General features: G+C 45.2%; 2 protein-coding genes across 2 annotated transcripts in view; one reads left to right on the top strand and one right to left on the bottom strand.

Moving 5' to 3' along the window:
- The window catches only part of CUNH20orf194 (chromosome unknown C20orf194 homolog), a 732083-nt gene that overhangs the window by 197385 nt on the left and 524096 nt on the right, over positions 1–10602 (bottom strand). The window lies entirely within an intron of this gene.
- ATRN (attractin) overlaps positions 1–10602 on the top strand; it is a 172651-nt gene that overhangs the window by 71971 nt on the left and 90078 nt on the right. Inside the window, exons 11-15 of the mRNA XM_017828986.1 lie at positions 344–498; positions 4876–4960; positions 6478–6698; positions 7825–7946; positions 8463–8601. Coding sequence (XP_017684475.1) covers positions 344–498; positions 4876–4960; positions 6478–6698; positions 7825–7946; positions 8463–8601 — 722 coding nt within the window. The remainder of the gene's footprint in view (positions 1–343; positions 499–4875; positions 4961–6477; positions 6699–7824; positions 7947–8462; positions 8602–10602) is intronic.

Raw genomic sequence — 10602 nt, 5'->3', positions numbered from 1 at the left:
TGGATCCCTCAAGTGGTTAAAAAAGTCCCAAGACTCCAAGGTTATCTATCCTCCATTTCAGGCAGGAATGCCCAGTACCTCCCTCAGGGTGGGGGGTTCCTCAGTGGGCATGAGGACAAAAACACCCTCCTGTCTCACAGACCTCTTAACACCCAGTTTGTAGCCTGATGAGTCAGGGCTGCTCTGAGCAGAGGGTGCAAATAGTCTATTGAGAACAGTTTCTGGGCAATGGCATGGAAGGCTCTAGAACACCCAGTTTTGGGTTACACCCCTCCAGTGATGAACTGGGCCCAGCTGTTCTAACTAGGACACCTGGTTAATGGCTGTGTTTTTATTCCCAAAGGACCATCCTGAAGGACAGCCGCTTTTACCGCTACCTGCACACGGCCGTGGTGGTGAGCGGGACCATGCTGGTGTTTGGGGGGAACACCCACAACGACACCTCCATGAGCCACGGGGCCAAGTGCTTCTCCTCGGATTTCATGGCCTATGACATCGGTGAGTTCTCCCGGAAATCCCAAGGGAGGCCCAAATTCTCGGCTATCCCGAGGGAGCGGCCGATTTCCACGCTGGGTGTGCTGTCCCGAGCGCTGCTGGGCAGAGGGGTGTGGGATCGGGAGAAGGAGGCTCCTTAGGTTGCTCCAGAATTCCAAGGAGATGAGGTGGTGCCGTGATTTCCAGCAGCAGGTGCTCTGTCAGCAGTTTATGCACAACCCTGGGCATGAAAAATTAGGGTTTTGTTATAGAATCTTAAAAATCAAGGGATCGTTAAGGTTGGAAAACACCCTTAAGATCATCAGGTCCAACCATCAACCCAGCACCACCCTCTTCACCACTAAACCATGTCCCTAAGTGCCACATCCACGTTTTTTTGAACACTTCCAGGCATGGTGACTCCGCTTCTTCCTTGGGCAGCTTGTTCCAGTGCTTTGCAACCCTTTCCTTGAAAAAAATGCATCCTAAAATCCAATCTAAACCTCCCCTGGCACAACTTGAGGCTGTTCCCTCAAGTCCTGCTGTCTCAGCCATAAGTTCTCCTGATGTTTTGAGAGTGGTTTTAATTTGTTATTTGATAAAAAAGGCAGTTTTTTAGGACAGGTCCAAGCACTGGAAGCTGCTGAAACTCAGCCTGTGCAGTGCACACTCTGGTTTTAATTGCTTTATTCAGCAATAAAGCAGAGTAGTAGGTTGGCTTTGCTGAATTTGAGTAACCAGGAGAGGGCAGCATTTGTTTGTGAATTTGGAGTCCAGAGATGGTGAATTTGAGAAGGAGAAGAAAAGGAGAGATGGAATTATCTGAAAGAAGAGATGGAATTATCTGAAAGGAGGTGCATACACACCCAGACAGCTCACAGTGGGGAAAACCACCATTCTCTGTTCTATCACATCTGTCTGCTGCTCTCAGAATTCCCTGAATTTGGGTTCTCAGGATGGATCCCCTGAAATAATCACACAAATCTGAAATCTTGCAGTGAGTGTCCACTGAGATCTCCCTCCTGGTTTGGGAGAGGAAAACACAGCTGAACCAATTAGTTGGATCATCAGGGTTTGACATCCTTGTGCCAGTTTTCCCCTTTGTTACAGGGATCAGTCCTTTCTGCTTCCTGTGATTTCCAGTTGTGTTCCTGTGGAATTTTTGTAGCTGGCTTTATTTTGATGTGTTGTTTTTTTTTTTTTTAACTCGAGGAATTAAAATGAGATATTCCACCAGGTTGGACAAGCCTTGGAGCAACCTGGGCTAGTGGAAGGTGTCCCTGCCCATGGCAGGGAGTGGAACAAGATGATCTTTGAGGTCCCTTCCAACCCAAACCATTCCATGGTTCTGTGACAGTCATCAACAGTTTAGTTTTTTTAAACTTTGATTGCAAGAGTGATTGATTTTCCTTGCTGCATTCTGCTGTCTGCCCTGACCTGTTGAACTGTCTGTTAGATTTAAAGCCCAATTTGCATTAATTGGACAAAATGTGCCAACAATGATGTTCATTTTGACTCATTTCAGTCACCAGGCAGGTTCCTGGTATGAAATTGCCTTACATGAAATAAGGGGTGCAGTTAATTTTCAGTTTTACCCTGAGATTTAGAGCTTGCATTGATTTAGTTTCACCTGATGGGGTGAGACTTGTTTTGGTGTTCTTGGGTCCCCTCATTCCTTCGGGAAGAGACTCTCAGCCCAAAAAGAGCAGCTTTTTTTCAGATAACAGACCACTTTCTCCGTTCTCCTCATGGCAGGACCCCTTGTGCCTGATTTTCCTTATCCCATTTGCCTGGGAGCAGTGGCAGGAATCCCTCAGGGGGGTGGCTGATCATTGGTGTCACAGCAGAAACACCTCCTTGGTGGTTCTTCCTGCAGGATCTCTGCAGTAATTAATTATCTTGTTCATATTCATGTTGGTCTCCATGGAAATAAGTCCATATAAACCCCCTGTTATCTGTCCCTTGATATTCCCAAGGCACAAGTTACCCAGAGAGAACCAAGCAAGGTCAGTTTTCTCCAAGAGGCTTTAATAATTGTCTTTATTCCCCACTTCTAGAATAATCTGGCTGGCTGGTTTGCTCATCTTTTACATCTTGTTGATTAATGATCCTGATTGATTCGTGATTAGGTTAATCAGTGATCATACTGATGGTTGGAAGACTGCAGAACCCTGGAATTAAACCCAGTCTAAACCAAAGGCTTCAAACCCAGCTCTTCTCAACCTTTGCCATTAAAACTCATTTTGGGATTAACCAATTTTATTGACATCAGCAGATTTTTCCTGGTTTTCCATCCTCAAATTTCCAAGTAAGGAGAGCACATGCACTGAGTGTTCTGAGGACAGAAAATCTCTTTTTTTTTGGGGAGAAGGGAATGCCAACAGGTGTCAGAAATGTGTACTGGCCTTTAGCAACTGGGGAGATCTGAGAATTCATTGATGCTTCTCATCCTTTATCCTCCACTTGAGCAGGCTGGGGTGTATTCAATCCAAACTGTCCAGGTGTATTCTATCCAAACTGTCCAGGTAATGCCTGGTTTGGGAAGGTTTCAGGATAACAATCCAGCTCTCTGTGTGCTTGTGCAATTCCTGTTGAATCTCACAGTATTTTCCCTTTTGGAAAAGGGCAAATTAACTCTTCCCATCCCCAAAACTGGTCTTTTTGGCCTTTGGCAAAGAATATCTTGCTCTGCAACAGCTTTAAGTGGAAAAAATGCCTCATTTAATCCTCTCCTATTCATGTAAAGCTCTACTTGTACAAAGATCTTTTCTCGCCACGGAAGGAAAATTAAAACTCTTCTATTTACCCCATCAAAAATTCAGATTTAGATCACAAACATAGGAAGAGGCTGCCCGTTTTCACAGCAGATGTGTTCTGTTTGAACAGTACATTTAATAAATCCTGGGCATTGTTAAGTCTTAGGCTTGGCTTAACTCCTAAGTCAGGAAGGAGAAGATTCTTTTGTAGTCTCAGAATTACTCATTTTTTCCAATACTTACTCTTGAGTTAAAGATGGGAAAGAAGCTTAGAAAGCAAAACATTCCAGGCCTTCTGTTAATCTAGAAAAATATGTTTCTTGGCCTGACATGACACGCAACTTGATGGCTAAAAAATTGCAAATTGCTGTCCAATTTTGCTGAAGTCTCCTGCTAAAAAATTGGAATGGTGCATTCTTGGCTTGGGAATGATGCTGGGATAGGTTAAATTCTTTGGAAATCGAGCAGATGACATGTAAAAATAAACTTTAAAAATCACACTTCATCGAAGGATTAAATCCAACAGGGCACTTTGTCTTTCATTTCTCAGCACTTTTGGACAAAATTGCCGTGGATCTGTTGTTTTATCCAACAGTTCTCCGATTTAATTAGGTAAAAAATGAATAAGTTTGTTCTTCTTTGCCCTCATGGACTGGTTTGGTTTGTGGGCTTTTTTTTTTTTTTTCTCCCAGAGGTTCAGTCCATGGCACAACAGTTTTATCTTGTACTAAAGAATCTTGGAGTATTTGAGGGCTCTGTGGATCTTTACAGCAGATTGACTTTTCTCTCTTAATTGCTTAAATTGCATCCAAGTGCCCCTGGGACGTTGGTCCCCAAGGTGATCCCATTCCCTTTGTGGAGTCGAAGTGACATAATTTGGACTGACTTTCCCTGCCTTTGTTCCTTTGCTCGGTGGGTTGGATGTTTCTTAGCTTGTTTTTCCTTTTTTTTTTTTTTTTAATGCACTGCCCAAAGGAAAAAAATTACCTGAGAAACCGAGTGAAAAAAAAAAACAAACGAGGCAGAACTTACAAATGTTATGCTAATAGAAAAAAAAAGATGGAATAATCTCACGTTGTGTTAGAAGAAGAAAAACAGCCACGAATCCCTAAGCTGTGATGAGCGAGAAATGTTTTTAAAAGCATGGATATCTGCCCTCTAGGAATATAATTGCAATGGAAATAAAAAGGAAGATAAGCCTCTGTTCTCAGTGATGCTGGTTCGGGGCAAAACTGCAAATAATTCACGTGTAAACAGATAAAAACCGAACTTGTTACACGGGGAAAAATTCCACTGGTAAAGGAGGGAAGCAGCTTCCTCTTGTCCTGTTCCCTGGGATAAGAGACCAGGAAAAAGAGACCAAGCCCCTCTTGGCTCCCCCCTCCTGTCAGGGAGTTGCAGAGCCAGAAGGTCCCCCCTGAGTCTCCTTTTCTCCAGGCTGAGCCCCCCCCCCAGCTCCCTCAGCTGTTCCTGCTGCTCCAGCCCCTTCCCCAGCTCTGTTCCCTTCCCTGGATGTGCTCCAACCCCTCAGTGTCTTTGTTGGAAGATCCCAGGTACTTTGGGGATCTTTGGGAAGGACTGTGCTGTGTAATTGTCCTGTTCATTATCCCGGGAATGTTTCTGACATGAATGTTTTCCATCCCAGCGTGCGATCGATGGTCGGTCCTTCCCCGCCCGGGGCTCCACCACGACGTGAACAGGTTTGGACACTCGGCTGTGCTGTACAACAGGTAAGGACAGAGACATTCCACACCTCCATAAACACCCCCCACGGGGAGGGCAGTGGTGCTGAGACCAGAGGGGTGAGGATCTGGCACAAACCTCCTTGCCCAGAGAAGCTGTGGCTGCCCCTGGATCCCTGGAAGTGTCCAAGGCCAGGTTGGACGGGGCTTGGAGCAACCTGGGCTGGTGGAAGGTGTCCCTGCCCGTGGCAGAGGGTGGGACTGGAGGGTCTTTGAGCTCCCTTCCAACCCAAACCACCCTGTGATTCTCTGAACCTCTGAAAGTTCTCAGCTCTTTACTTTTGTAGTGTCTTCAGTGTCCCCCCGTTCCCATCAGCCCTTCAGTGGACTAAACTGCCTCAACTCACTAAACTGTCTCAGCTCACTTCCTTCTTTCAATATCTTGATTTTTTCTTCATACTTCTATTCCTTTTTCCTGCTTTTATGTATATTCCTATTCCCTCTTTATTTCTGTTTCTTCCTTATTCCATAATTGCTCCTTCCAATTCATTTCACATTTCTTACTTAGGAGTTGTCAGTGCATCCTTCTCCAAACCTTCCTTTGCCTCGTGGTATCTCTGTCCATGTTTCAGTTTACACACCTTTATCCTGTGGGGCTCCTCTTTCCCAGCCATGTGATGTCCAATATTTAGGGAAAATCCTAGGTGAGATTCCAGCTGTTAAGCTTTACCCACTGTAGTGATATCCCTGCTTTCAGGTGAACAGCTATTGCTCTATTTATGCCCGTGGAACCAACTGTGAGAAATTTTATTTCATAGGAGTCCTCAAGTAGGATAAAAGTCATATTCAAAAATACTCATTATTGAACCAAAACTTGCCTTGATCCTTCTCCACTGTCTTTTTACCTGTGCCTACAAACTTGGATTCACAGGGAATTTTTGAGTGGCATTTTTACGTAACTAATAAAACTTGATGTTTTACCTGAGACAGTGGTGATCCTAAAGAAGGTTTAAAAACCTCACCCCTTCTCCTACAAAGTATTCTGTTATTTTGGGGTTTGTTTGGTGTTTTTTTTTAGCTGACACAATGACTCTGCTCAGTTGGTACCAGCCACGAAAACTGGTTTTGTGCCAGCGGAGCAGCCACAGCGAAGCACCAAAAGGTTTTGTCCCAGTTCCTGAACTCTGCTTTAATGCTGTGATACCATCTCCCAGATTTTTAGCCTTCGTCCCTCTCTTGCCACTGCAAATTACAGGAAAGATCCCAAATTTTGGGTCTCATCGGGTCGGTCAGGTGCCTCCCAGAGTTTTGGCTGGAGGGGAAGGTCAGTCCGTGACCTTGGATGGGTTTGAGTCTGTTGAGATTCTGTGGCTTCTCTGAAACAGTGAAATTGGACTGACCTTTTCTTTAGTGCCTCCCTTAACCAAGAGCTATTTATTTGGATTTATGCACTCTGGGGTGTAGTAAAACACCTCCCTCAGACCTTAAATCCCGTTTACCCGGAGCCGGCGCGCGAGCCGGAAAACACCCGCGAGTCCTTCTCTCTCCGCTTCCATGTTCTCCAGCACCATGTACGTCTTTGGAGGCTTCAACAGCCTCCTGCTGAGTGACATCCTGAAGTTCACCCCCGAGAGGTGTGAGGCTTTTGCCAACGAGTCGTCCTGCCTGCGGGCAGGGCCCGGGGTCAGGTGTGTGTGGGCTCCCAACCCTCCCCGCTGCATCCCGTGGGAAAACGCCACCCTGGAGCAGCAGCAGAAGGTCTTTGAAGACTGTCCTCCCAAGCCAGGTAGGTGCCACATTCCTTCCGTCCCCCTTTCCCAAGTGTCTGGAGGGTCTTTTTCCCCTTTCCGAGTCCTGCCATGTTGTTGGTTGTGTGCCATTATGAGGTCGAGTTGTGGTTGTGCTTCCGTGTGTGCCCGGCAGTCCTTCCTCTGCCCAGGTGTCCTGGAGGTGTTTCCATGTCTCATTCCTGAAGCTGTTCATGAGATCTTTTTCCTGTCTTGCTGCTTGGACTTACTTTTTCCATCATCAGCCAGGAATCAAGCCTGGACCATCACTGTAGATATTTGCTCCAAGAATTGACCTTTGGAGAACCAGCAATTCCCTGATCAGCTGGGAATTCCAGACCCGTCCCTGGGTCTGGATCTGGTGGAGTTATCCTGTGCTCTTCAAGAGAGGCAGCAGGAATAACTTCAGGAGCAACTTCAGGAAAAAATTACTTTATTTTTTGGCAGGGGGGTTGAAACCAAATGATCTTTAAGGTCCCTTCCAACCCAAACCCTTCTGGGATTCTGTGTACAGGGACAAAAGGAATGAATGTTTTCAGGTCTGATTCCCGTGTTTTCCCTCAAGATAATTCATTGAATTCATTGAATTATCCAGCCCTTGATTCTGTAATAGATTGTCATCCTTTAATTATTTAATAGAAACTGATGTGAGGGGACATGGCTTTGCTGGGCTCTCAATGTACAATAGATTTTCACGAACCACAGGCAAGAAATGATTGGAAAGATGAGTGAAAAGTTCAAGCTTGGCATGGAAATGCTCTGCTCGAAGGCCAGGCTTGCAGGAAGACGGTGGGAAATAATCACTGTCCTCATGGAATGTCTGAACGTCCATGTCTTCGTTCGTGTCTTCCTGCATTTTCTGGCCGTGTGTTTTAGGGCTCCTTGGACGCTAAAAATGCCAATAAATGCAATTTTCCACCAGTCCAATGCCTTGGAAGTCCCTGATTTTAGTTGCTGACGGCAAATCCGCCGCCGTTTGGTTGTCTCTTTGGCTGTAAATAACCAGGTTTTGTTTCTTTGCCTGTAAATAACCAGGTTTTGTTTCTTTGGCTGTAAATAACCAAGTTCTCAGAGCTCTGTCGGGAAATGCCTGTTTTTGGTCATGCAGGTTTTTTTCTTTACTAGTTGTAGACAATGAAAAATGTGATCAGATTACAGACTGCTACAGCTGTACAGCCAACACCAACAGCTGTCAGTGGTGCTCTGACCAGTGCATCCCAGCACACAACAACTGCACAGAGGAGCAGGTAATGGAATCTGAATATTCCTTGCTTTTAACTTACCCCGTGGAATAGCAAATGCCCCCATGTTTTTGTCTATCAGTATTATAATCCCCGTTTTCTTATTCCTTAGCTCTAAAGTGCTACGTGCTTGGATTTCTTAAGTTGATCCAAGGGTTTTTCGTGGGATTTTCCAGTGGATTTAGGAGGGCTGTGGGCATAGGGAGAGGCAGAGGTGTGAATCACAATGATGTGATTATTCATTACTCATATTTTGGGTTTGATACCAACAGAGCTTCCCCTAAAAAATATCAAATTAACCCTCTTTTGTAGAAACTCTAGTGAGGAAAACCTGTCAGGTGGTGGCTTGGGGGAATATCTGGGATACCCAGGCATGCAGCTTTTGGGTACATAAATATCCAAAATATATCTATAAATGGCTTTATAGGGCTGGACTGGGATGTTCAGTGTTGCAGTCACAGCTGTTAAATCCCCCATTGGTTGGATATGGGAAAAAGCCTCCCCTGTGCTGTTTCTTTTTAGGTTCCTATTACTCTCTATGACAATTGTCCCAAGGATAATCCTGCTTATTACTGTAACAAAAAGACAAGCTGTAAAAGCTGTGCCATGGATCAAAACTGCCAGTGGGAGCCCAGGAATCAGGAGTGCATTGCTTTGCCAGGTAGGTGCTGGTTATAGTCAGGTAAGAAAAAAAAAAATCCCAAATTCAAGTTTTTGAGGTTTGTTTTTTTTTTTTGTTCGTTTTTATCTTTTTCACCCCCCAAATCTATAATTTCTAGTGCTAGGCTGGAGTAAATAATGTTGTTTAATCATACCAGCTCTGGCATGAAACTTAATTTCTGATAAATCCATCAAATCTGCTGGAATATTTTTTCAGTCCCAATTGTCTGAAGAGGGCTGTGATCATGTGTGTAATTATTAGGCTGTATTTCATCTCTCCCTTTCCATTTGATAAAAGCTGTTGATAATAGGCTTCTGCAAGATATTAGAGTTAATAATGCATGCTATTTAATTTGGGGAACTAAATTGGTGCAAAAGCATAATGGCACATACTGGACAAATTAGGCAAGTAACACCTGAAGTGTTTAAGGAAAATTCTCCTGTTCAAGTGTTTCCAGTGGAGCTCACAGGAGCTGCTTATTAGTCCCCTTGGAGTAACTTTTTTTTAATCCCAATGACTGGGGGGAAAAAAATACAGGATCTTCAGTGATTAACATTTGAAGGTAATAAAATATAGAGAAAGGGGGGAAAAAAACCCCACCAGACAGGACATTTTAATGGGCATGGAAAACCTTCCCCCAGGAACTCTTGATAAGCTTGGACGTGTCCAGGTCTGGTTTTGCCAGTCTGGAAGAGTTAAAAATCGAGGAGACTTTGGATCAGAGCCATGAGAGTGAGAAAAAAACATCTTTTAATGAGGTAGATCAAGAGCTTGGTGTGTTTAATTTGATGTAGAAAAGGGGGTGACTTGGGGATGGGTGCAAAAAGCCCATCTGAAAAACTGACACTCGAGAGCTTTTCAATCTGTTAAGTCTAAATTCCCACTGGAAATGCCCCCCAGGGTTTTTTTTGTACGGGGAAATAACGAACCGCGGAGCGTAAGGAATTCTTCGGGAGTGGGATTGTGCTCGAGATGAGCCAGGGATTAATCCTGGAAGTTCATGCCTGGGACAGGAGCACAACAACCCTTTCCTGCCTTTAAAAAGGTCCCCTGGAAACTGTGGGTGATTAAGTGGTTTTAAGCCATCAGCAAAATACTAGTTTGGTTTATTTTCCTCTTTCTCCTACAATGATTTTACTCTTCAACATTGTAATAAATGCTTTGATTACATACTGCAAGGTAACTAAATGCTGATGTCAGACTTCAGCTGCCCTAAACAGCTTTTCTTCTCCAGTATTAGGATTTAACAGGGGAATATTTCTGGATAATAATAAGGGAATACACTGGATATCCCACTAATTAAATGTAGAGTAAATTCCTAAAAACCTGTGGCAACCCTTCCCTAAGAGTGTTGAAACCCTTCTGTTGGGGAGGAAGGTCAATGCTCCTCACTGGTTCTGGGCACACCAGTAAGTCAGACTGGTTTGGGATAGGGCTGTAGGTTTTATTTTAGTAGAAGGGTTCATGGAATCATTAAAATTGGAAAATACCTCCAAGATCATCATCAACCTTTGACTGAATCCCACCATCCCACCAAACCACAACATGAAGGGACACGTCCACTCTGTTTTCTGGACACTTCCAGGGATGGGGACTCCCAACACTGCCCTGGGCAGCTGTGCCAGAGCTTGGCAACATTTTTAGGGAAGAAATTTTTCCTGATATCCAACCTCAACCTCCCCTGGCCCAGCTGGAGGCCGTTCCCTCTCCTCCTGTCCCTTGTTCCCTGGGAGCAGAGCCCAACCCGCACCCCCCGGCTCCCCCCTCCTGTCAGGGAGTTGCAGAGCCAGAAGGTCCCCCCTGAGCCTCCTTTTCTCCAGGATGAGCCCCCTCAGCTCCAGCTGAGCCCCCCCAACAGCACAAGGACGTGGAGCTGCTGGAGAGAATCCAGAGGAGGCCCCGGAGCTGCTGCCAGGGCTGGAGCCCCTCTGCTCTGGAACCAGGCTGGGAGAGCTGGGGGGGTTCCCCTGGAGAAGAGAAGGCTCCAGGGAGAGCTGAGAG

This window comes from Lepidothrix coronata, unplaced genomic scaffold (assembly GCF_001604755.1).
Source record: "Lepidothrix coronata isolate B3197 unplaced genomic scaffold, Lepidothrix_coronata-1.0 Scaffold156, whole genome shotgun sequence".
NCBI classification, from domain to species: Eukaryota; Metazoa; Chordata; class Aves; order Passeriformes; family Pipridae; genus Lepidothrix; species Lepidothrix coronata.
Note: the sequence above shows the minus strand (reverse complement) of the source record. Positions and strands in the feature narration are given on the sequence as shown.